The sequence below is a fragment of the Scomber japonicus genome, chromosome 1, assembly GCF_027409825.1.
Source record: "Scomber japonicus isolate fScoJap1 chromosome 1, fScoJap1.pri, whole genome shotgun sequence".
NCBI classification, from domain to species: domain Eukaryota; kingdom Metazoa; phylum Chordata; class Actinopteri; order Scombriformes; family Scombridae; genus Scomber; species Scomber japonicus.
This window is the reverse complement of record NC_070578.1, coordinates 23,999,529-24,026,434: the sequence shown is the minus strand read 5'-3', so window position 1 is coordinate 24,026,434 and position 26,906 is coordinate 23,999,529. Positions and strand designations below refer to the sequence as shown.

The following is a 26,906-nucleotide window of genomic DNA, read 5'->3' as shown; positions in this document are numbered from 1 at the left end:
GTGTGTGTGTGTGTGTGTGTGTGTGTGTGCGTGTGTATGTGCGGCTGCATGTATATTGCTGTGTTTCTGTCACCATCTGGATGTGTGTGTGGTTTATTGTTTGTATGTGTTTGTATATGTGTGTGTGTCCCTACTTGCCCACTTGTGTGTCCTGTGATGTCTTGTTTGTCTGTGTGTCCAGTGAGGGGAAGATGGTTGTTCTGTCTCTAGCAATCGGGCTGGCTGAACAGGATGACTTTGCCAACCTCCCAGACCTACAAGAAGCACCAGCAAGCAAAGAAAACGATACCACACCAGAAAAGAGGTAATTTGTGAAGTGATTTATAAGGCGGGCGCACACACACACACACACACACACACACACACACACACACACACACACACAGAAGAAGAGTTGCTGTGGTATTTGTGTGTCATAAAGGGGTGAGGAGGTATTTCATGAGGTATTGATGTGTATTTAAAGTACTTCAGCACCATTTATGGCTGTCAAGTTGTTGCTGTGCGCTACAATGTAGGGTGAGGTGAAAAGTCTGAAAGTGGCAAATCATTTTTCATGTGACCCTTCAAAGACTGGATAACTCATTGCTGCTTAAAATGAACACAAATACTGTAACAGCAAATACTTTTCAAGATCAAAGTATCCTGACTGTATTTTTTGGAATGAAAAAAGAAAAAGACTACCTTTTTCCATAGATATTTGAAAATCAGCAACAATATTAGTAACAATGTTTTGTTTACATCAGCATCAAAATGTCTTGACACTGTTTATATTAGATATAGTTTTTTTCTTTCTCTGTACTTGTAATTGTGACTAAAGAAGGTTTGCTTCTATTTACATTTTCTTTTTTTCTATTACGCTGAACTTTCTTTACGCTTTCCAACATTTTGATTTTGCATATAACTGCACCCCATTTCCAATTTTACAATTTGAGTCCTCTTTGCACTTTTTTTTCCACATGTCATCAATCCAGATCTTTGTTAGTGTGCTTGTCTGCAGCTTTTTGCGGTGCATTTGATCTGTGAGTCGTGGGCACAGGAGAAGGGCACCCTCATTATGTGGAAGTAGGGTTCCTCACATGAAACGCTTGCCTAAAAAATATGCTAACCTCTCATCGACAGCAGCTGTCAGAGACTAACACGTTCCCTTAGCCAACAGTGTGAACAAAGGACTGAGCTGGCTGCCCCTGTTCTCACATCAGACTGTTTGAGGGATAAAGTGCTTAACCTGCTGTTTCGACACTAGTAGGCTGAGCATAAACCTGGCTGTAGTCCCTCATAACCCTACGTATATTTTTGTTGGGGGAGAAGAAATGCCGCTTTAGAATCCCATTATATTTCTTAAAAAGCAAAAAGTTTTCCTGAAACCTCTCAGCAGTGCATCCAAGTGTGCTGATAGAACTAGGTCAGCTGTGAATTTTCTGACTGTTTCGGAGAAATGAAGACATATCTGTAAAGATGTATGTGTCCTCTTTTTGAGACTTTTACTCTATGCTGCCTGTTTTTATGCATCTGCAAATATAACCTAAAAATATTGAAGGGTCAGTCAGAGGATGAGGACCAGTTTTGCCTCTTGTTCCCCCATCATCCCTCTCTCTCTCTCTCTCTCTCTCTCTCTCTCTCTCTCTCTCTCTCTCTCTCTCTCTCTCTCTCTCTCTCTCTCTCTCTCTCTCTCTCTCTGGAGGGCTGTCAAGCACCTAACTCTAATCACAGCCAGCCAGCAAGCCTCTACCCCGAGGGGTCACGTGGGCCAAGTCGTCTAGTGTCCTTCCACAACTAATAACAGCTCTCCATCATCATCTCTGTCTGTCTCTCTCATCTCTCTGTCTCTGTAGTTACCCCGTAAGCTCTCTGTGCCCGTCTGCTGGCTCGCTCCCGGCCGTTTTCTTGGAGCCCAGTGGACTGAGCACGATGGAACAGGATGATCCCGCCAAGAATATATGTGACAAGACAAGACAGTGTCAGACAGTGAAAGAGAGACAGGAAAAGAGGAAAAACCTTTGCTCTCCGCTTTCTAGAGAAATATGCCACAAGATAATAATAGATGTTCCCATAGAGATTAGAAAATTTGCTAGTTTATTAATTAAATCAAATGCAGCTCTGAGCACAAATATCTACAAAACACCAAATCTGATGATACAAAACAAGATCAAAGGAAATGCTCTGTGTTAGGTCAAATCTATATTTGTTCAGACAACCTTTCAGTTAAACATAGACAATAAATAAGCAAGTGACACCCTGCTATGACTCACCAGATTTTAGATATTTATGATTGTTTTAAGAAATCGATCAATCTGTGACACGTGTGTGACGGAAGTGGTTCCTAAACAAAGGGGTCTAAGGGTCACAGGGTGATTTATTGGATAGCAAAGAAGAGAAAAGCATGTGTCTGGGACACAGAGTGGGACTTTTTGATCATCTTAGCTCTTTGCTTGTGAAATACTAAATACTTCTCTCCAGGCAATCCTATCTCCTAGAAATTATGTTTATATACAGCTAATTTGGAATGGCAAATATGGTTTGAGGGAAACATAATGATGCGCGGGTTACAGTTTCTATTAACTTAATGAGGAAATGTTGTTAACTAATATATCTGTCAAGTCACAGTTGAGTGTAGATGTTGAGCATATCAGTAAAATATTCACTGACAATATATTGTGTCGCTTAGAATCTAAAAATATCAGAGCATACAATACAATATCCGCCCGTAGCAACTACAGCATTATTAAGCTCTTCTTATTGTTATGTTTAGACACTCGCAGAATTTGCAGTTACAGTTAGTCGAAGTTCATGGTCTTGGTTTAACACATGGACAAAAGCCTGCAGTACACAAGAGACAACACATGTACTAATATTAGCTGAAACCACAATTTTTCCCTAACCTTCCCTAACCAATATGCTTTTGTTGTCTAAACCTAATCACACGGGATGAGAATGCAGTGCTTCATTCACTCAAAAAACATGAAAATCCAGCTAGTGATTAAATTTGGAACTTTAATGTGAAAATAAATTAATTGTATAACAGGGTTGCCTCAGGCCTCTAACAAAATACCTAAATTAAAGAATCTGAGTAGTTGAACTATTAGCACCTTTTAGAAATAGGTGACCTGTAACGAGGGCACAAGTAAACTTTGCATTAGTCTACTTGTTTGTATTGCATTAGCCACAAGTCAGAAAACAATGGGAAATACTGTGCTAGGGAATTTGTAGTCAGGAATCATAATAATCTCATAAAACAGAGCAATTGTCTTGTTCAAAGGAAAATATGCTTTCATAAATGGAGAGATGTGTGACTTGTTTATACTTATTGCAGGTTTGTGAATCAGTAATCATCTAGGCAGATAGAAGTGTGCACTCTGAGAACGTCTCATCAAAGCTTGCAACATAACACTGAGATGTGATCTATTTTTACCTCTCGTTGCTCATTTGAAACCTAAAATACTTGCAGAAAAGCTTCCTCTTTTTTTTTGGTCAGTGGTGCACAGAGAGGTGAGTGTGACGTGACAGTAAAATCATCCCCAGGACAAATTTACACAGTTCATGATCACCCGTCCGTTGTTTTATGTGAAAAGTTTAATGTTAATCTGTGATTAGGGATGCAGTAGCAGCATAGCCGTTGCCTACAAAGGCAGTCAGTACTTATTACATGTTAGAGATAAGACCATGCAGCTGTGATTACAGTTAATTATATTATTGTCAAAGGACACATTTTCTCTCTTGCTGATGTGTTATCTACAGACAAAGCCAGTGTTTTTTTCACTCTGTTAAGTGAAAGGTTCTAATCTCGTACGTGGAGCTTCTGTTATATAAGTCGGTTTGGGTCACTGTGGTAGACCGGCCAAAGCCCTGCGGTGGACTGGACATAATCATCCACCTGCAGATAACTATAATGGAAGCTTGGGTGCTGTTTGCGTTATTATCATCTCAGAAAGCTGATGTTGCATAGCAGAGCTGCATCTTAATGAGCTCAGAGATTCACCACACACAGAGACGCAACAGGGAAATAAATATGAATAAACCCCAAAGAGCTTACTGGTCCGGACTACCTTCACTCTGAACATTGAGTTTGTAAAAGCTGTAAAATGTGCAGCGGTCTCTGAAATGGAGCATAACAAAACTGTTTCCATTCAAAACAAGCCAAGAATGTGTTGTGTCTGCCCAGCCTGCAAATGATTGGATGTTCAAGTAGCAGATTGTGGACCGCTCTGAATGTGTGGTCTCAAATACAACCCCTCTATCACACTATTTGCACTCACAGTTGATAAGCTCATACTTGTAATTCAGTGACATTGAAATATTTGTTGTATTTTCAACTCTGTTGCAGTGTGGCTGACTATTTACAACCTTGAAAATGAGCAACATGCACCAGTGTTACCACAAGAAATATACACCTTAGAAGCAGAGAGCTCCAGTAGGAATGAAAGAGAGAAAACTCAGAGACATCTTTGTAAAAATGTGACAAGGAATAAGGGAGGACTCAATTTCCAAAGTATGAACAGTCAGAATGAAAATAAATCTTGTACAGGCAAGAGTGTATATGGAGAATAAGTGAAAAGGACTAATTAAAAATGAGCTCTCATGTACTGTCAACACCTATGATACATTTGGTTTTTTTTTATTTTATTTTTTCAGGGATTTTCACTGCATTACATGCTTGATAATGATGTTGTATTTTTACTATCTTACTATTTTCTACATCTTCTTCTTCTTCTTATAGATATTTATTGATATTTTGTTCTTCTTTGGTCTTTAAAATCTATTTTCTCTATGCTGTTTTGATTGGTTGATAATCCTGTTTGCGCTTGTTTTTGTATCTTTAAGCTTATTGTGCTGGTTTTACAGCCTGTTACAGTGGTGAGACTGTTGTAGTTCAGTCTCACCACTCTCACCTGCATCATTTAAGCTTTTTCAGATAAAAAGCTCTGGTAAACCCACTGTATGCTACCTGCCCAGAAACAGACAGTAGACAGACAGTGTTAGCGACTAACTGGTGAACATAGTGGAGCACTTAACAGCTTAAGAGCCAAATATTCCCCTCAAAGCAAAACAGAGCTAGAGTAGAAGAAAAGTATATATGGGGTGGCCCAAATATTCCAGGAACTTTCAGTTCTAATCTTCGTCAAAGTGCCGTCCTTGCACTTATCCCAACACTTCTCTTATTCCTGTAGTCATCTTTTGTCATTGTGTCCATTTAGGCATAGAACAATTATGGTATTCTTTCCAAAAGTCTGCAGGAAAATATCTTCATGAATAATCATTTAGAGATGAAAATATACACTTAAAGAATATGTCCAAGTGTAAATGACATGATGGTTGGTGTTATAAAAGCTTTTGTAAATAGCTGTATGCTGCTAGTGTTGGTGGCCTCAGTGGGAATCAAAGTTCCAATCTTGGCAGGAGTAATATCATATTGTACCAGCTGAGTTGCACAACAACAAACTGTACAATATTAATCAAGCAGGAAGTTGTTGCCATCATTTATCAGCTGGCATATCCAAACTCTTTGAACTGTATGTCTGAGCCAGAAATCACAGTGAGTAAAGCCGCCTAATGACTCTCCAGGCTGGCCACTGGTCCCCATGGCAGCCTCTGGAGCCGGCTGTGGCCCCGGGAGGAAAGATGATTGGAAAGAAAAAGTGATGTAGGTCAGCACAAACGAGGCATCTTTTTAAAAAACCTGTCAGGTCTAAGTTTGGAGCTCGTTCACCATTTCCCATGAAAGGAAAAAGCAAGGGGGACGTCAAAGGGAGGGCAACAGTGAGAAATGGAAGAAAAAAAGACAACAGCGTTCTCGTTCATCTTTCTTTTTTTTAAATTATTGACTTTAATGTTAAAAAGCTAAACCTCCTTATTTATTTATACTGAGATCATGAAAACAACAACTTCAAGTGGTATAAAAGAATCTCAAGAACAAGGCAGCAGAAGTCTATTCACAGAGCATCACGCCAGTCAAACACTGTAGATGACTCCATTAGTTGTATTAGCTCTCGTGTGGAGGGGGGCGGTGGCTGAGTGATTTGTCCTTGTTGGTGGGGAGCGCTGAGTGGGCTGACACTGGAGCCTGGGCCTCATCCATCACAGGACATGGGACATATATTGTGTTTCATAGTCTCCTAGGGCTAGTGTATGATCAGCGAGACCCATATATAGTATGTTTATGGAGACACACTTTTCATCCAGGCCATGCTGGTAACTCTCATCCCTCATGTTCTCACCCATCCATCCACTTTCCCTCCCTCACCCTACACCTCCCATTCTTCTCTACCCTTTGAACTCCTCATTTTGTTCCTCAATAAGAATCTTTCTGCTCATCTCGCCTTCATTCCCTCTTCACCTCAATCTCTCCACGCTTTATTTAAAAGCATCTTTTGAAATTGTTTTCATTTTTTCTTACTTTGCCTTGTTGTTGTGTCAGTTCTCTCTCTCTCTCTCTCTCTCTCTCTCTCTCTCTCTCTCTCACTCACTCTCTCTCTCTTCACCTAATCCACCCTTTCCTGGGGGTGTTGACTGGCGTTGTGACAGGATGATGTCACAGCAGCGCTCCTCTGTCAGTGTAGATGACTGTCAGCTTGGCCAGACTCTGATAAATCTGCTTCATTGCTGAACATCGGAAAAACGAATGAGATTCCCCTGCGGACAGTTTCATGCATTAATATATAGTATATGTGCAAATACACACTTGCTTGCATTGGATATTTGTAAAGGCGCATTTAAACTCCCATACTAGGTGAAAAGGTTAATATTCAAGGTTTGGCTGCAAATCTCATCAGATCTCTTTTGTTTGTTTAATTCACCTAAATGATAAGGAAGTCAAGCATTATTTCATTTTGTTTTACCACATGAAGCCAGCTGTGAAAGTAAATGCAATAAATCTTTGTCACTTCATAACTTATCTCATATCCTACAGCAAGTTGACGTAATTATTTTGACGTGATATCAAGAATGATAACTGAAAGTGATAGAGGGTAAAAAAACCAACAAAAATACCCTTTTCTAATAAACTCTGTAATCTCCCTTTGATTATAGACATAATTCCTATTTCTTTGATCAGTAGTCCATACATAAGAATGTACCATTACAAATTAAATGGCAACAAATCCTCTCATTGCTGTGAGAATAGCACATAATACAAGCACATAACTTTAATATCATGTTATATAGATGAGTTAACACAAATAATAAATAAACACAAGTAATGGTATGTAGTAAGGGTGCATCAAATAGATGATTAAACGATGGATTCTGCTGAATTTTCCATTGTTAAGCATTTGACTTAGTGTCTTCCTGTCAGCTCTCACCCATCAGAATGGGTAGATTTGGAAAACAGACAGTCTACATCTGCTTCATAAAATGTGCTTATTGATACTATAGTAAGGGATATTTTTAAGCAAACAGATGGCAGCGTGATGCTCCTGCACAACAGACATCCTATTAATTTCCTGTCTCACAGCTATAGGAGGAGGCATGCAGGAATACAATATGGTCACTGTTGGGCCAAGGTTGGGCCATGACATGCGTGTGAAATGACATGAACGCAGTGATTCAGATTCTTGTTGTGCATTAAATCTGGATTGCACGTGTTGCTTTTCTGGATTCTGCTTTTATTTTTATCTGTTCTCTTTTCCTGTTGTTACTGACATGATATCACTTTGTTGTAGATAGATAAATGGTGGGCTTTCTTTCATTTTTTAAGCCTTTCTTAATCAATGCAAAATTGACTCAGATAATACACGTAACATAAAGGACATAAAACATCTCTGCTGTGTCCCTAGGGATGTAACAATTTGCTTTGTCCAATTACACAGTAGTATGGCTTACGACTCAGTCTTAGATTGAGGCCATGAGGTCAAAAGTCAGGGTTCTGAGTTTCAACGCATCAGATCAAAGTGGTCATTCTCCAGGGACATTGCCCTCGACCTCCTGAGAGATGGCTTGTGTGTGTGTGTGCGTGTGTGCAGGTGTGCGTGCGTGCGTGCGTGCTCTTTCGTGTTGGTTTATAGACTTACTGATAGCACATTTGCATTTTTTTTCAACTATCAAAAAAGTGAAGTGCATAGTTAGATAAGAGCTTGTTTTAGTCTAGCAGTAGTGCAGCCATACTGGAGCTACTCATTTCTGTCTTTGCCTGTTGTTTAAAGTATCATGGCTGGAGGATAGTCTGCAGTGTTTTTTGGCATTTGAATCAGCCTTTTGCAGCATGAGCTCACACATACCCAGAAGATGGGCTGTGGCACTATAAGGGTCAGAGGGGGTTGGAGTGTAGGTATAAGGGAAGTCACAGAGTGTGTTTCAAAGGCTTTCTAAATGTTTGGTCCCTGTGCTCTGTGCTCTGTGGGCTTTTTGCTATTTACAATATGCCCCTCTCTGTTGAACTTCCTTGGATTTTACTGCCCTCTTTTGAAGGCTCCTGTTACCATGGTTACGCCAACCCCCTGTAAAATACATGATGGTAGTGAGTACAACCTTAAGTGGGAGTGCACATTTCAGTAGTCATGGTTACAACAACCTCGAAAGGATGAATTATGTAACTGGTGTGTTTTAGACAAGATAGTCACTAGCAGACAGAAAGGGAGCAACACACAGCTGCAGATATTTTTCTTCTATTTGGGAAAATACCAAAGTTTATTCCACTTGTGCAGCATTTTTTTTACCAACAAAATCATGCAATATTGTTGAGTTTATGTCTAGTTTTGTAATCGAATCAAAATTATTGTAGTGAAATTTATTCAGATGTTTGGTGAGAATTAATTGAATGGAAAGAGATTATTTTCTGGTATTACAGAAGAATATTTTTGCAAAACATCCCATTTCTTTACTTGTGTGCACAAATTAGTGAATGTTTTCATGTCTGGTTGAGATATTATGCGGCACCAGTGCCCTGCTGCAGCATGTGTGTGTGTGTGAATACAGGTGTGTTTATATTTAACAGTGAGTAAATATGTATATTCACATACATGGATGAACTCGCCTCACAACCATACCCAAATGCGCCATGTCCCCCAGGCCATTGCCGTGAATCAGAGATGCTCCGTGCAGCAGCAGGTTTTTATCTGCCATTCATGATATCGTACATTAATCTGACTGTGATGAGCAGACGCCACAACTGAAGTTCTCTAATATGAAACCTTCAGAAATGCAGGTTGTGATAAAAAACAAAAACAAACAAACAAGCGTGTTAATATGTTTGTGGTATTAAAAAAAATCATTGCATGTCCTAATCATTTTTGCTAATCAGGCACAGGTGCTACTAATTACATTAACTATGATTCTGTTTCTTTTCATGTGTCCCAGTAAGCCATGACAGTTTGACAGTCAGCCAACAGGCACAATAACAGGACCATGAAACTGAAGTAGCTAAATTGAATTTAGTCATTATTAATTGTATGATTTATAGAATAAAATGTGTTCTGTAAGAAAGGTTAATGGACTGACAAAGTAGTGTCTTTGACATCATCAGAGCATATATGATGTAATCAACAAGAAAACCTTTGCACCTGTACATCTGAGGCGAAATTAAGAAAGTGAAATATTATATTATACAATATTTTTTCATAAAATAAAATATATGTATATTGGATAAACAAACACAGTGCACTAAAATTCAATGCAATGAACTTTGCTTTCTTAAAATGACGCATTAATGTGGATGATGCAATAAATAGGACATATTTTCACATTACTTTAGATATTTTTTCGAGTTACTTATAGTATTTGTGGTTTCACCATCTGACAGTTAAATGTATGCGTTCACACTAACTAGCCAATGAAATGTACACATAGAAAGCTGCAGTGTAATCAATGCTGTGTTTTAGTCAATTTAATAAGGTCATCAACATGAAGTGAGGGTATTACTGTGCTTTGCTTCCTATTAATAAAATCTCACTCTTGCTTTCGTTTAATACTTTTTGACAGATGTCATCCTCAGACCTAGTCAGACTTGGCCTGTTTAATATCATCTTCTCTCTGTCACACTTCTTTTCAGTCAGGTATCTCTTAGGGGTGGAGCTAGGGGCTTTTGGGACTGCAGCCCAAAATGTTTTCTCAAAAGCCCTGAATCCTTTTTTTTTAATCTGATGAAGTCACTTTTTTTGAACAGTGACTTCAACTAAGCTGACTGAATGTGAGTGAGTTTACAACACCCATGATTAAGAGTGAAATTCTTACTATGTGAAATGTTAATTATAAGTTAATGTAATATTTTTTAGTTTTCCTTTTCATCTAATGCCTTGTTTAGTCTATTATTTTATTGGCAAAGGCTATTTGCACCCCTGGTGCAAATATCAATGAATGCTATTTGCACCCCAGTACAATTAGAAGTGGATGCTATTTGTACCCTGGTATATATAGCAAAGTGTTCTATTTGCACCGGTCTTGGTGCAAATATCAATGTATGCTATTTTCACCCCAGTACAATTAGGAGTGCATGCTGCGGGACTGAGTGTCGTAGGGGAGTGTCTGGAGATATGCACTATTGAGCTAAAATACTGTATTATTCATAAAAATATTAATGTAAATTATGAGGACCATTCAAAGAATGGGGTGTGTCTTAACCAGCCTGTGTAGTCATGTGATCCACCACTGATTTGGAGTCATTAGGTCACATGACCTGGGAGCTATTGAGTTAAAATGCTGTATTTTTCATAAAAATATTCATATAAATTATGAGGGCCATTCAAAGCTAATAGAAAGAGATGTGTCTTAATCAGCCTGTTTAGTCATGTGATCCACCACTGATTTGGATTTGGAGTCATTAGGTCACATGACCTAAAAAAGCAGTCCTGGCCTCCTTTTTGTCTCATGTTGATCAATTAATCGTTCAACCAAATTTTTACCAAATGTTTTTTTTTTACTGGAGCAACTTACTGTCCTTGACTTAATGCTGCGACAGATTCATGCAGTTTTACAACATTTTACAAAAGTCTTTCTGGTCAGCTCAGTGCTCCATTAGACTGAAGAACACAGAGCAGTGGAATTCTTTTTAGAGAAAGACATGCGTAATATATGCAGGCTCACATTAGCCACAGCACTTCTATATGCACTGTTTAAGGCACTGCATGTACTCTGCATGGCTAAGATGATTTATGGACAAGTATTCAGTGTAGCACAGTATGAAATGCAGATCCCCATTGTAAATAATGAATGCCTGGCTATGTTTATGTAAGGTTGATTGTTCAAGATTCATGTGGACTCTGTCTTGTGTGGTGGGTGTTTGATTTAGTAGGGTTCAGTGGGCTGTCATTGAGCTTACCACTCCTACAAGTAAGCATTTATAGACTCTTTTGGTAGAAACACAGTTGACAGGCATATATTATGTGCTCAGTAGCCAAAGCATCCCTGCAGCAGAGCTGCAACTGAACAATTTTGAAGGGAAATAGTTAGTTATTTAAAGTGTGAGCATGTATTCATTATTAATTGTAAGAGGGCTAAATGAAGCAATTATTCCTCAGAGTTCAGACGAAAATTACATTTTTAAAGATTGCCTCCAGACAAGACAAATATACTATGCTTGGAAAAATAAATTACGTCCACATTAAAAAAATGACCTTCTTAAAAATACTATAAAAGGTTTAAGTGATGTGTCCTGCTTCACTGTAAAGTCCATTCTCAATGTTTGTGCACTGGAGGCTTGAAGTTTCCACATCAGACGTGTATAAGTTGTGTACTCAGCTGTTATTGGTACCAAACTGGTTTTGATGTCACAAAACATGCTTGTAGGTAAAAGTCTTAACCTCAGGTCTTGAGCGCAGCTTCAGCAGATGGACGTGAAAAGTGTCAAACTCTGCATTATTCTGCAAAGTGACAACAAATATCCAACTGAATGAAGAAGAGGAAAACACATTTTTGACTGGAGGGGGATTTTAAACTTCACACGGTGGTGCTACAGTATGTCACCATGAAATTTACCTGAAAAGTAATCATCAATCAGGCATAACCATTGTGCAAAGAACAAAGTAAATTTAATAGATCTATGCACTAAGAGACCAGCTGAGGTTTTATCATGTACCAAAAACCAGCACTCTTCAAACCAGTCCACAATGAAAACAAATGAAGCAACGCGTTAGTTCATGCAGGACACAGAAGCCATAAGCCCAGCTGTAATCAGCTGACAGCCACTGATTGAATCAGCACACCTTATCAGTCACACACCAATCACAGCCATTCTCACCACAAGGCGGTCCCTTTAAATATTACACTGTTCTAGCTTAACCATTGCTCACACTGCTGCTGGCAAAGCTTGATCCAAGGTATGATAGAAAAACTTCTACTGTGTTATTTCATTGCTTACCACTCTGTGCTCGTCACGTTGCTTCTTGAGCTGGATAATTGATGGTGGTTAAGATCCTCACTCTTGCTTCAATTTTGCATGTCAAAGAAGAACTGCCCTCACACTGCTGTAAATGCGCATACGCCTGCCTCCACTAGCGCTAGCGTTAGCATCCCAGGTAAACGGACAAGACTCCGTCCACAAACCGAGCCTCAGAAGAAACTCCGTTTTCTTGGCACTCTGCTCAGCAGTATTCAAAATGAGCATGACATGGATTTCCGCCCCCAACTTCAAAAAATCCCACTCCAGTGGTCTTCTCCAAACTTCAACTTCAGCGCGCTACACTACACACTGCTTTATATTGTGTAAAACACTACTCTCTTCCATCACAGCATTGTAGTAAGTATTCAGTTTCATTTAAAATGTGCAGATCTTTCAGCATGTAGTCTGCTCAGAAATCCTTCCATTCTCTTCAATGGCCTAAAAAGAGCATCCTGAAAGCAGGATGAAAGTTTTTCATTCTCATTACCTCTTGTGCACAAACCGGTCTCACTTAAGGCGGGGGTGTTTTGGTTCTTATGTAGATTACACATTTTCTTCCCTGTATTTTATGGTTCCTCAGGTGTGGCTAACATACAACTAGTTCAGACTGTTTGACCCACAGACTGTTTGACCCACAGCACAATCTTACAATTTCTGATTTAACCATAGACACTCGCACACATGTACACATTCACCTTTTTAAACATTTAAAAAGTAAAGTAAAGGCTCATTGATTATCTCTCAAACTAACACCGCTTTGTCCTCCATCTTCTATAACTGGTACACAAAGCGGCTTTCCTCATGCGAGGCAAGTCAAACCCCTGTTCCTGACTGACAAAGGAAGGCTATGTCAAGGTCTTGGTTTCTGCTCGCCTCCATCTCCTCAGCAAACATGAGGCCCTGCTTTGAACTGAACACTTCCTGCTCCTTCCGCATTGGTGCGGCTACCTCTGCAGCTGCCCGCGTTCCTGCTACCACTCTAAAAGCCACTGGTCACTGGTCTTCAAGCGCCTAGGAACATTACATGTTCAACAGGCTACGAGAGTAAAGACTGAAGAATTCTGTCGAGCAGCATGCTGTTGCTACACATTTATAGTCCACATAACTGTAGACATTGATTTATTTGTAGTCTGGCTGATGCTTAGCATGGACGTTAACCACACTTGGTGTTGGATTCCATGTTTGTTTTGGGGGTCTTGCATTGCACTCCCTGTATTTAGCTCAGCATGCTGCTGGCTAATCCAGGGAGCATCTTAGAGTGGAGCCTTCAATTCCAAGTAAAACTGTATTACCATTTGTTGCAACAAATGGTTTAATCAGAGTGTTCCTGACTGAAGTATGATTACAGGCAGGTTTCACAACATTGGTTTTCTTTTTTTTTAGTAAATACATGGAAAATACTGGCTGGACAGGGGTTTTGTATGTAGATGGTAAAAACCCTTTCTTCAATCCCCCCCAGGAATACTGGCCAACAAGACAGTGAAATTTACAGCAATCCTGCAAACAGCAACAATTGACTTAAGAGGACCCCTTTTGTCCTTCACGGCCACTTACCCAAAGCACCTTTGACACTTCAAGATCTCTAAGAGCCAGCAACATGAAAAGACCAATTCACACCCCAGTGTGAGCTGTTAGCAAAACTTGGATAAACCTCCCCAGCATTCGCTACCATAACTCGCCTCTAAGAGCCAGTCCCCCACAGGGACTAGCTGGCATTAACTTTAGTCCCACTGTGAACTCTGATCTTCAGGACTCAAATAACCGATTGAAGAACTGATCACTGGGTAAACCAGCCTAAGCCTGAACTCTAAAATGTAGTTTAGATTTTGTCTAAGGAAAATTCATATAATCTATTAGTATGTATGTGTATGTAACAATACATATGTGTTTCTTTTAGAGACGTTTATTCCTCTGAGAAAGTGTAAAACTAACATAATTCTATCTTTGAAAACACTAATTTCTTGTTTAGTACCGCTCTGCTTGTTTCACTCTCAAAGCACTAAAGCTACTATTAAAAAATTAGAAATCAGTGCAATTGTTATAGAACTGACAATTTTGATTAAAAGAGTAACAGCATTCAGGAGTACAACCCACTGGCCCACATACAGGAGGGGACTGACGCTGGGCCCCCAGAACTCTGCAATCCCTGTGATTAGCCAAGATGCATCATCTGGAAACTTTTAAATCTCTTATCTGAGAAACTATGCTTTTTTACTTTTTCTTGCTTTCATCTTTGTCCTTTTGCTTTTTCCCATGCTGGTGGATTGTTTGTTTTTTGCTTGTCTGAAGATGTGATCCGCAACAATAGGAACCTCAAAATGTGTTGTCATGAGTTAAGGATCAAGACTACAAGATCATAATCCAGGAGCTCTCTTTTGGGAAATTTCCAAATCTGGCCCAGATAATTTAATCATCATTTTGAGATCCAGACTCCAGCTTCTCACCCCAGCACATTGATCTCCATTTCTTGCAAGATGCCACCCCCAGGAAGCAAGGATGTATCTCTACAAAACCCCCATCAGCTTACTTAAACTTAGTTTTTTTTAATATAATTTGACTTCAATTGGCAATAAACTGAGCTGTTGATTGGATTCACTGCTTCTCAGATAATAGTCATTTCATCTGTTTGTCAGGTCTCTCTTACCATCTACACAATAGAAAACTCTGCATTATTCATTAAAATCATTCATGATCCATAGCCTTTTGTATCAGTTTTCCCTTTTCCTCTTGTGTCTTATTTATAAAATATTGGAAGTTTTAGTGTTTAGTAAGTGTAGCTGCAGTATTATAAATAAATATTCTAATTTATTGTCTTTGTGTATTCATTTTAAAGCATAGATTAGACATCCCTGTATCGAGAGTTTCAAACTGGTTATGAGACGTATTAATATGATACTAATTTCTCTACAATTGAAGAGTGGTGCCGCCTATGATTTTACGAGTGCAAAAGATTTAATTTCTAAAAGTACTGCACCCTACAGGGAGGAAATCAAAACTAAGCCAAAACCCTTTAGGATACCAGCAAGATGGAACATTTTGACTGGTATTAAATGATTATAAAGTAATTATCTTGTCTCTGTTGACAGGAGAAGGGTGGAGATCAGATGGTTAAGATTGTTTATTAGACATTTCTCGGTATCTATTCAAGTCTTCAATTTCCATACAGAAAAGTAAATCTGAGATTATTAAAAGAACGTGAAAATAGTGTAATCTGTCTGTTCTTTCACTCTGTTATACAGAATGTTTCACATTATACTGTTCCACTCTTAATTTATCTTGGATTACGATGATCTTAGTCCCATAAATGTATGAGGTAAAGGTCATCTTTGCCTTGATGTTTTATGGTAAATACCTGTTTTTGCTCTCTTTGAAAAGTGACTTATAACTGACAGCACATGCCCAGTAAGATAGACAAAAGTGTTGCAAACTTGTTAAAGAATAACGTGAGTAATTCTTTCCACAAAAAAGAAACAGAATCATCACAATAATTCAACTCACAGCCTCATAAAATAATATATAGTAGATACTTAACTCATATTTATTATTCACATGATTTAAAATGTACTGCTGTGCTTTGTAGAAGGATCAACTGTGATGTAAAGTGTATTCAGCGGAAATAAGGAAAACTGTGTGCATGGTCTTTGAACACAGATTACTATAGTGCAGGTGGGGGTCAAGTCAGTGGCACAGTGAGACCGCCAGGTGTTATTTGTGTGACTGCCACATGTTAAGTATTTATTTCAAGTTAACACGTTGTGACACATTGTTCCCTGATGTGCGAGGGGTTGATATTTGAGGCTGTAATTGAAATGTTGTATGAAATGATGCAGTCACGTTTCAGATGTGTTTTATTAGCAGATACATGCAGCAGCAAGATGTATTTGGCAAGTCATTGAAACAGAAACCATTACGTTTTTGAATTGACTCTGTGCTGCATTGATGGTGCTCTGACCCACAGATCACAGGAAATAAACACAGTGACAAATCAATTCTTTCTCTTCCACACTGTATCTCTTTCTCCTCCTCTCTGTGTGACTGGTGTCTGTTTGCTGTACAACCCCTGTCCCTCTCCAGCCTCCTTCTGTTTTGCTTACCTATAAAACATCAGTTTGCTTCCTTTCTCAGCTTTAGAGCATCTCACTCGTCTTGACCTCAAAAAATCAGATGTGTTTCATTTTTTTCTTTTTCATCCCATCTCCCTTCTTTCCTCATTTTCTCTTTCATCTAAAGTGTGTGTTATTGTGTGTATTTTGCAATGTCTCGGTCTCAAATTAATTTGAGTCAGTAACCTCACTTTGTTCATTTGATTAATCCTCAGAGTCTTAACAAACACAAATCCTCTCCTTCACTTCTTCTCAGCCTCTGTGCACAGATAAGTCTTTTCCTTCTCAGATCATCTTTCCCACAATGCCTTCTTCTAATATAATTTTGTCTGTTACCTTTGTGTTTTACAGCTCACCTGCTCACTCGCTCGCTTGCTCGCTTTCCGACTCTCTGACTCTCTGCTTTTTCTCCCTGGGCCTTCTCTCACACAGCAATAATTGCTCATTAGTTCTATTTGTCAATACGCCTAGACTGGTATCAGATATGTGTATAGTGCCCATTTAGCAAATTGTTACATAATATGAACCAGGAACATTTTTACCCTTGACTAATTTTAGTATTTTCTTTTGCTTTTTTTGTTTCAAAGATAATCAGTCAGGCGTGATTGTTGTGAATTCTCTCATGCTGTCTAAAAGGTGGCCTCTAGTTGACAGAATACTCACTGCAATTGAACACAGTTATTCGTCTACTTGATGGTCAATTGCAGACAGGTTTGCTTTAAGTCACTAGAAAGTGGCTATATGATTCAGAACTGTAGATCTCCCTGCTCTGTGCTCCTGAAAAAGTAAGCATGTTATTTTTATCTGTATTTATTTTAATTTCCTTTTAGTCTGCTGTAATATTTTAAGTGGATTATTAATTGCACATCAATCGAGCTGGTAATTATTTGATTAGTTGTGATGCATTGTTTGGACTGTGGAAACCATAATTTTTGGATGGACACGTGGATAAAGAGTCTTTATCAAACATGGTGTAATCACTGAAGAAAATGAAAATGAAATTTGTGTGAATGTTAAATGTATGATTATCAATGATTTTTGGCCACCTTGAAACACTTAGATGTCCACTACGTCTGATAGGAATGTCGTAGAAATATCAAACCAAAACTCAATTGTTTGTCTTATCATGACCTACAAATCACGTGCTGACACCACTGATCTAAATCAAACAGGAAGTTCACATTTTGCCCTTAAATGTGTGATTTTCTGTGATTTTTCAGGCTTTTCAAATATATACATTATTCCTGCATACCTTCAGCTACAACTCCATTCAAATGTCAAAATGTAGCCACAAGTCTCATCTATAGATGTGTGTAATTTGGTCTGGCTATGTTTTATACTTGATCTGCACACCCACATGTGCACCCTATTCCTCTCCCATTCAATCTTTACTCTGCCTGCTGTCTGTGTTGTCATGCTCTCAGGTCGTTAACTACCATGGCAACAACTGTGTGTGTGTTTCTAATTTTGACCATGTTTACTTCTATACATATTTCTGTGTCTTCCTGATGAATAGTTTGTTCTAACAAGTTAGTTTCAGAGGATTGCAGTAGATAATGAAGTCAAGCAGTCATCCAGATTCATTTGTGATCTTAGTGTGCCACCTAGTGGAGAAAGCTTGTATAGATTCATGACACCTGATAAGGAAAAGTGCCTCAGTTTTCTGTTTCTAATTCAAGTTTATTGACTGTATTATTAATATGTTTTTAGATATCCGTGCAGTCTGTCAACTATTTCACTGACATTGCTGTCAAAGTCTAGATCAAACCAAAGTACAAGTTCCTCTCCTGTTTGACTCATCAAAGTGTTGGAGGTTCATTTCAGTTGCTCGGTCTAAATGTCTACACAGACAGACAGAGGGAGAGAGAAAGTGTGTGTTTGTTTGTGTGTGTGAGTATGTGTATGTATGTCTGTGTGTGTGTATATGTGTGAATGTGTGTGAGTGTGGGTGTGTCTGTGTGTGTGTATATGTGTGAGGGTGTGCGTGTGTGAGTATGTAATGTATATCTACTTAGTGCAGTGTCCGATAAATGGCCGGGTTTGAAGGCATCTAAATGCCCCTAACAGAAACCTTTCCCCTTCGCCACAGCCCGACGTGCTCAACGGTGCGAGGTCCCGCCCAACACTCCTTGCAGCTTTAATTGTATTTAAACTTGTATTTCTAAAGGTCTTGTACTGTACATGTTGTTTGGTCTTCAGTGTATGTGAAAGGAGAGATAACAATGGACATAGTCTCACACGTCTGGATGTTTGAGTTGAGTGCTTGTGTCTTATACATTATTCTCAAACTTTAGGAAGGAATTGTTTCTAGATATGTGTTTGTAGTCCCAATCAGTGAGGTCAGTCACAGCCTCTGTTGAGAGTCATATATGGCAGTATGAACAATTCATTTCAAAACCTCAGGCATTAATATGCTGCAAAACATCCAATGAAATGCTCAGTGAGTTTCACTTACATCATAGGTACACCATTTTCACTGTGGATTGTACACTCCAGCACTAGCATCAGCAGGTGGCTTATTCGGCTCTTGCTCCATAGAACAACTTGTGCTTGCTGTCATCTTTCTTTTTAAAACAACTGCCTATTTTCAGATGTTTTCTTTTTTCAGATGTTTTCTTTCTTGGCAATTGTAATTGAGGGCAAGCCATAGAGGTGGTACATAGTTTTAAATATTTAGGATTGATTTTAGAAACACATTTAAATTTCATTAAACAACATGCGCTACATTTTAAAAAGGCAATTGTTCCTCAAAAGGAAATTGAATAGCTTTGATGTGAGCAAAGACATCCTGACAATGGTTTACACCAGTCCAGTGGAAAGTTTAACCTCCCATAACTTTTCATGCTGGTATGGAAATTTAGGAGCCACAAAAGCTCACAAAAACAGTTAATACTGCCAACAGTATTGTATGACATAATAATGGATGACATCAAATATGTGACACCATGGAGTAGATAACTTGGCTCATTGAGTACTATAAATGCTTACCACTTGCAGTTCAATTTCAGTTGTTGTGTTTATACTATAGACTCAGTGCTTGAGATGTTCTCACATGATCTTACTATACAATAATAGCAAGATATTTTGTTATAGGGGTTGTGGGCCCCAGTGCAGCTGCATTACTTTACATCACTACTTTCCAGGCTGCACCTGGTCAGTCTAGATTTTGTTTACATGTGTTTCCCCACGAGATTGCATGAAATTACAGGAGGTGGCGCATTGCTCCCTCTGGCATGATAATCTTAATAATATCCTGTAGTGTGTGTGATGTGCCTAAGACACCCTCCAATCTTCTGAAGGCTTTTTACAAGATTTTGGAATTTGGCTGCAAGTTTTTGCTCCCATTCAGTCACAAGAGCATCAGTGAGGTCTGCACAGATGTTAGACGACAAGACCTGACTCACAGTCGCTGCTCCTTTTCATCCCAAAGATGTTGGATGGGGTTGAGGTCAGGGCTCTGTGCAGCCCAGTCAAATTCTTCCCCATCAAGCACTGAAAAGATTTTATTAATGAACCACACTCTGTGTACAAGTACATTGTCAAGTTTAAATTGAGGAGAACCCGCCACAAACTTTTGCCACAAAGTTGACACAAACTATTGTATAAATATTATTGGCACTCAACGCAGCCCGTACCACCTACTACTCCCACCTCATCCATTCTGGCTCAAACAACTCCAAGGCTCTGTTTTCCACCATAAACTCACTCCTCAAACCCCATGACAACACTCCCTCATCATTTACAACTGAAAAGTGCCAATCATTCCTTTCATACAATAGACACCATCTACAGTAACCTCAACACCTCTGGAATCCCTCCTGCCTCACCACCTGCCACCATCCAGCCCCTGTTACAGTTCTCTCCAATATCTCCAGCACAGTTAACAACTCTCATGACCGGAATAAAAACCTCCACCTGCACCCTGGACCCCAACCATCCAAACTCATTAAGGACTACCTCCCTGTCATCTCCCCACTCATCACCAACATCATTAACACCTCCCTGGTTCTGTTCCCCAAACCCCCAAACTGGCTGCCATCATCCAAAAATCTGGTCTCAACACTGACAATCCAAGTAACTTCCGCCTCATCTCCAATCTCCCCTTCCTGTCAAAACTCCTTGAATGTGCTGTAGCCTCAACTCAGAACCCTCCTCACCTCCAATAATCTCTTTGAATGCTTCCAATCTGGTTTCCAATCACAACACAGCACAGAGACAGCCCTCATCAAAATTACCAATGACCTCCTCCTCTCCTCAGACTCCGGACACCTCACCATCCTCATCCTCCTTGACCTCACAGCAGCCTTTGATACCATCAACCACTCCATCCTGCTCTCCCGACTGAAATCTTCAGCCCACATCACTGGCACAGCACTCACTTGGATCCACTCCTACCTCACCAACCATCACCAGTTCATCAGTGTTAACAACTGCACCTCCACCACCACTCCTCTGTCACAAGATGTCCCCCAGGGATCGGTGGTTGGTCCCCTCCTCTTCATCCTCTACATGCTCCCCCTTCGCAAAATCATCCATCATCACGGACTCCAGTTTCACTGTTATGCCGACTACATCCAACTATACATCTCCACCAAAGCCATCACCAACACCACCCACTCCACACTCAGCAACTGTCTAACTGACATTAAAAAATGGATGCAAAGAAACTATCTCCAACTGAACAGTGACAAATCAGACATCATCATCATTGGTCCCACATCCCACACCAGAACCACCCAAAACTTCAGCCTCACCTTCAACAACTGTATTCTGTCCTCCTCCCCTCACATCCGGAGTCATCTTTGACAACCAACTCAAGTTCAACCACCACATTAACCACATCACCAGGACCGCCTTCTTTCACCTCAAGAACATGGCCTGTCTCCGTCCCTCACTCACCTTCTCTTCTGCCGAATCCCTGATTCATGCTTTTATAACATCCAGACTAGATTACTGCAACAGCATCCTTTACGGCTCATCATCCAAACTCCTCAATAAACTCCAATACATTCAGAACTCCGCTGCCGGCCTGCTCACCCACACCCGCTCCCGAGAACACATCACCCCTGTCCTCCAAAAACTGCACTGGCTCCCCATCTCACACCATATACAATTCAAAATCCTCCTGCTCACCCACAAATCACATAACAACCTGGCCCCCACCTACCTCACAGACCTGTTCCACCACTACACCCCCTTCCGTGCCCTCCGATCCTCAGAGGGAAATCTCCTTGCCCTACCCCCTCGGACCAAGCACCGAACTTGGAGGGACAGAGCCTTCTCCGCTGCCGCCCCCACCCTCTGGAATTCACTCCCCAAACCCATCAGAGACTGTACAGACCCCCATACCTTCAAATCACTCCTAAAAACACACCTTTTTTAAACTGGCTTTTAACCTGTAAACTGTTCTTTCATTCTCTTTTCATTTGATGTCTTTTTTTAACCTTCTACATTGTTTGTTCTTTTCATTTTATGTCTTTTTTTCTACATTGTTTGGGGGTGTGTTACTCCACATTGTTCTATATTTTTTTGTGTCCTTTGTAAAGCGTCTTTGAGCACTTGTAAAAGTGCGTTATGAATAAAATGTATTATTATTATTATCATTATTATTATTGTATGCTGTAGTATGAAGAATTTTCTCCACTGGAACTTAATGGCCTTGTCCAAACAATGGAAAACAGCCCCAAACCAAAAAAAAAGTTTTTTCTTTTCAATTTAGTTTACATTAATGTTAATTATAATCATTTTGATTATTTATTTAATTATACAGTATATCTATTTCAGTTTATCTGTGTTTTTAATAGAGCCATGCTTGAAATTCCTTTCTGCTTTACATCTTTGATGCTGTGCTGAATGATGATAAAAGTAATCTTGAATCTTAAATCTTGTAAAACAGCACGTTTGTGTGTTTATGTCAATTCTAACAGGACTCCTGGTAACAAACCAGGCAGTAGCCCCAGAGGTCACACCCCAGATGAGACCGGACGCCGCCACGATGCCAACTCATCTGTCTCTGATTTGGCCAACTCAGTCACCAGTGACATGCTCATGGTAACACACAATATCAACACTGTATATCTGTAGTCCCATGGGACACATTTATTGATACACCACTAACTCATCCCTGCTCTGCCTGTTTTCTGCACTGCTGAATTCATCTATATTAAGAGGGGGATGACTGCTGTCAGCAAAGCCTTTTTAAATCATAAAAAATGAGATGGCTGAGAGACTTGAATGGCGCTTCCAGCTCATCTTTTCTAATCTAAGATGAAAATTACATGCAGGCATTGAAACAAGCAAGTCGAGAATGAGCCAAGGGGGGTTAGATGAAGTAATTTAAAAGCCTCAAAATAGGACTTATTAGTAATAAATCACCATTATAAAAACTGTTATAAGGGCCATATTCACTTACATGATAATTAGCTATATCTATCAGCCTCACATGCCTCACTATGGATGTTCATGTCTGTGTTGCTTAGTTTTTAACTTTTAATAGCTCAGCTCTCTTGTTTGATGCATTAATTATTTTTTGTATTGGTTGACTGAACTTGGAGCATCCAATCATATTAATGCAGATGTACAGTTCAGCCATTCTAATCTAAACATCTCAGTGTTACTTTGATGAGACACACATGTTAACACCATTTTCTGATGCAGCTCCCATACAACCCCAACACCTCCAGATACACTATATGTGTACTTTACACTACTTTTTGGTATTGTTGATTTAACAAAGTTTTATGTTCATATATATAGAATTCTTGTTGCTGCTCAGAATGAAAGCCTTTTCCACCTATTACTGTGTACCCATTTGCTCTAAATGCTCAATTAATAATCTATGACTGAACCATAGCTGTACGTACATAATTCTGAGCAGCTTCAGGATTTATGGTCAATGTTGGCTTGAAAGTTGAGTTTGGCATTTTAAAGCTCATTAAAACCTTAAACTTCCTCTGCTGATGAAGACAGTATGAATCCTTGATAATTGGATCTTTTGGGGCGAGGGGGTGTTTCGTCAAATTATTATAAAGTTGCACTCCTGTGATTTGGACTTCAGTTAGGTTTTTTTAAAAACTAAACAGATATAACTGGCACTCTAACTACCATGATTCACCTTTATAGCAGCATTTGTGATTGAGTTAGAGTTCAGTATTAAACTTGCAACATGAGTCTTATGTATTGTTTCTCTTATCAGAAGAAATAAATACCAAATTAATTGCTGAGCTAAAGGGCAGCAACATTCAGTTGGGGCAAGAAATGAGCAGTCTGACTGTTATACAGGTTTTAAACAAAACGTCAGATTAGCCAAACCTACTTAATTTGGAATCAAAAATATAGGCAGTAGAATAATTTATAAAACTGTCTATTATCCTTCACAGTTCAGTTATTTCAGTGAGTGCTATTTGATCGTAGCTGCCACAGAACCAAGTTGCAATAAACCAGAATAATCATTCAGGGTTTTTTTTACATAAAATGTTAACATTGTCGTCTTACACTTACTGTATAAAATATATTGTCTTAGTTTTTAAAAAGATGGTGAGAAAATTAGTCATACACACTTGCTCAGTCCTATGTGAAGTGTTTCCTCCTCCCAAGTGTTTCATCAGTCAAAAAGTACTCTCTTCATCCCACTTAGCTCACCCACCTGTAGAGCATCAGTTAGTTATGGTTATACAGTATCTCTGCTAGCTTGAAACATACAGTAATCATCACTCTGAAGTGAGACACCAGGAGTGTGCTTTATTCAATGCAGTTCGGTAATTAGCTGCGAAAGAACATGCAGTGCAGTGGGTGCTGCGAGAATATGGCAGAGATGGGTAGCAGTGTGTAATTATGTGGGTTTCATGGTGTGTCTGAGGAATTCACAGTGGTGGTGCTTAATGATAATACTCATTCCGGGCAGTTTTGCCAAAGGCGTCTTTATATTACACAACCCTCCTTTCATGCTGAAAATACCCATCCTGCTCTTTTGAGCCACTTGTGCCACTGTAAGAGAAGCAATGGCATTGTGCAGACTTTATTTCATAGACTGTATTACAAAAAAAAAGCTGTGAAATGGCATCAACCTCAGAGTGTATACATCAAACCCTCTCAAGCATCTCAGGTGATAGAGGTTGGAGGAGGGTGGGTGGGGGTCCTGTCAGCATCACATGGTTCTTATCAGGATGTGTTCTGACACTGCTTTCATTTTGTGTGATGCTCACAGAACCATGGATTGCGCGGTGTGAACATGTCTTTGCCTTGGTGTCATCACACTTCCACACATTTGTAGAGGTTTATATGTGTGTTATCTGCTTTAAGGATATGTTACAAAACCAACAATATATTATGTCCATCTCATTATTTTACGATTTACCCAGCCTGTGGCTTACAGCTCCAAGCCAATTAATATCTTCTGTAGACATAAATCTGAAAACAGTTCATGAATATACAGCCTCTTTTTTTTAACAAAGGATAAATAATTTCCCAAGGCAGCTGGGCACTGTAGTTTTTATTAATCTCTACTCAAACAGGAGTGAATTGTGCATTTGTTGAGGGCTATTTATAGCTGCAGGTCTGATGCGCTTACAAGTATTAACAGCAGCAAGAGATTGCATATGGGATCAACTCAAAATCAACTACAGTGCCAATGTTCATTGGGAAGAAGCAACATGTCACCCGGTGCAGTGTTGTGGCTTATTAAAGTCCACGACACCAGCTTTGGCTACACAGGTGATACTTGTTAGAAGGATTAATTTATTGTATAAAGCATAAAACAGTGTAGAATATCATGTCTTATTCCTTTTTAGCCTTCCTATTCCCTTTGACTCAACAATAGATTTAACATCAACTGCTTGTGGGGTTTTTGGGTGTCAGAAAAAAAGAGGAGAACTTTTTTTCGGAATATTTTTCTTGGTTTTTTGACAGTTGAAGCAGTACAATTCGACATACAGCCAATATAAATTGTCTGTAGTGGAGCAATTTAGCAACCTGTCCCTCAGGTCTATTATGGCTCCAAAAAAAGAGGAACAGACATGAAAACATGTACATGAATGCTAAACATATACTCATAACAGAATATTAAAACTGAAGAAGAGGAAATTTTTAGAATTGAATGAGAAGGGGTATGTTGGGGAAAAGAGAGAGTGCCCAATGCAGAAAATGGGGGATGGGGTGGCAATTTAGGCCAGCTGTTGGGTTGAGGACTGAATAATGAAAAGTGATCATATTCAGCATGGAGAATGAGGCTGAGCATTACCATCAGAAATATGTGGGTGAATACGGAAATGGATATTACATTTCTGGAACTGCTCCTTGAGTAATGCCTCCAGCTCCTCAGATAGCAGTTTTTAAACAGGATTTCCCTCCCTCCCTCCCTCGGTACAGGTCAAGCCATCATCAGCCAGAGGGTCTGTCCACCAACAGATAATCTGCCTCTCATCTCCACACAGCCATGCACACTTTCTGCCCTTATCGCTCAGTGGACACCGACCATGTGACATAACATTATGCTAGTTTGCCATTTACAGTAGGAGCTTGTTCCATGTTGAAGTGCAGAAGTAGTGCCCCCTGTGGATTGGAGTCCACTATTCCTATGAAGTGTGATACCACCTGTCAGATCCTCTGGAAGTGTTTAATCTGTGTGTGAACATGCTGTGAATATGTCAGAGTTTGACCTTGTGGTTTGATTACATTTATGCAATACTCAAGGTTCTGCATTTCCTCTACCCTTACACACTCTGTTGCCAGTTTATTGGGTACACCTAGCTAAAATTAATGTGGTCTAATACAACAATAGAACTAAAACTGTTTAGAGAGGTGTTGACACAACTTTCTAGTTCAACTTATACAGCTCATCTTAGCCCTCGGGAACAACAAAACAATCTCAATTCAAGGTTCTCATACTCACTTTTTCTGAAGCTTTTGACCACATCACATGGTCCTCATCAAACAGTTGCCCTGGAGCATTGTGAGCAGCAGGACTTCTCATTACATCTGATGTAAAAGTTGTCATATTAGGTGAATATTGACAAGTGTGACACAATCAAAAGCTCAGGAACAAATTAGATAGAGATTTGAGTTCTTTTCAAGAATGAATTATCAAACTCGACCACAAAATCAAATCAAATTCTTGTTTTGTCAACAGATTTGTGGTGTTACATTGTATTGCATTGTTATATATCAAGGAAGGCAGACTTACTATTAGAAACACTTGTCAGTATGATACAGTACAATTTTAAAAGCACCGCAACATAAAGTAGGTAATGAGTTTATCTTATGAATATGATATGATGTACGTATATGATAATATAAAGTTAAAAATAATCTGATCTTGCCTTATAATTGATCTCTGATAGATTAATTGTAAGAAGACTTTTTCCCCCTTCATTGATGAAGGTGATCCTGGCTAATTCTGTCCTCCATTAACTTTGAACATATCATTAACAAGTTATTTATCAAAATATTATTCAAAATAGTATTAAAGCAGTATTAAAACCATATACACTATATACACAGTT

General features: G+C 39.3%; 1 protein-coding gene across 1 annotated transcript in view; it reads left to right on the top strand.

Annotated features, from left to right (window-relative positions):
• syt7b (synaptotagmin VIIb) overlaps positions 1-26,906 on the top strand; it is a 68,022-nt gene that overhangs the window by 36,446 nt on the left and 4,670 nt on the right. The window contains exons 5-6 of the mRNA XM_053319638.1: positions 182-304; positions 22,335-22,458. Of these exons, the coding sequence (XP_053175613.1) occupies positions 182-304; positions 22,335-22,458 (247 nt within the window). The remainder of the gene's footprint in view (positions 1-181; positions 305-22,334; positions 22,459-26,906) is intronic.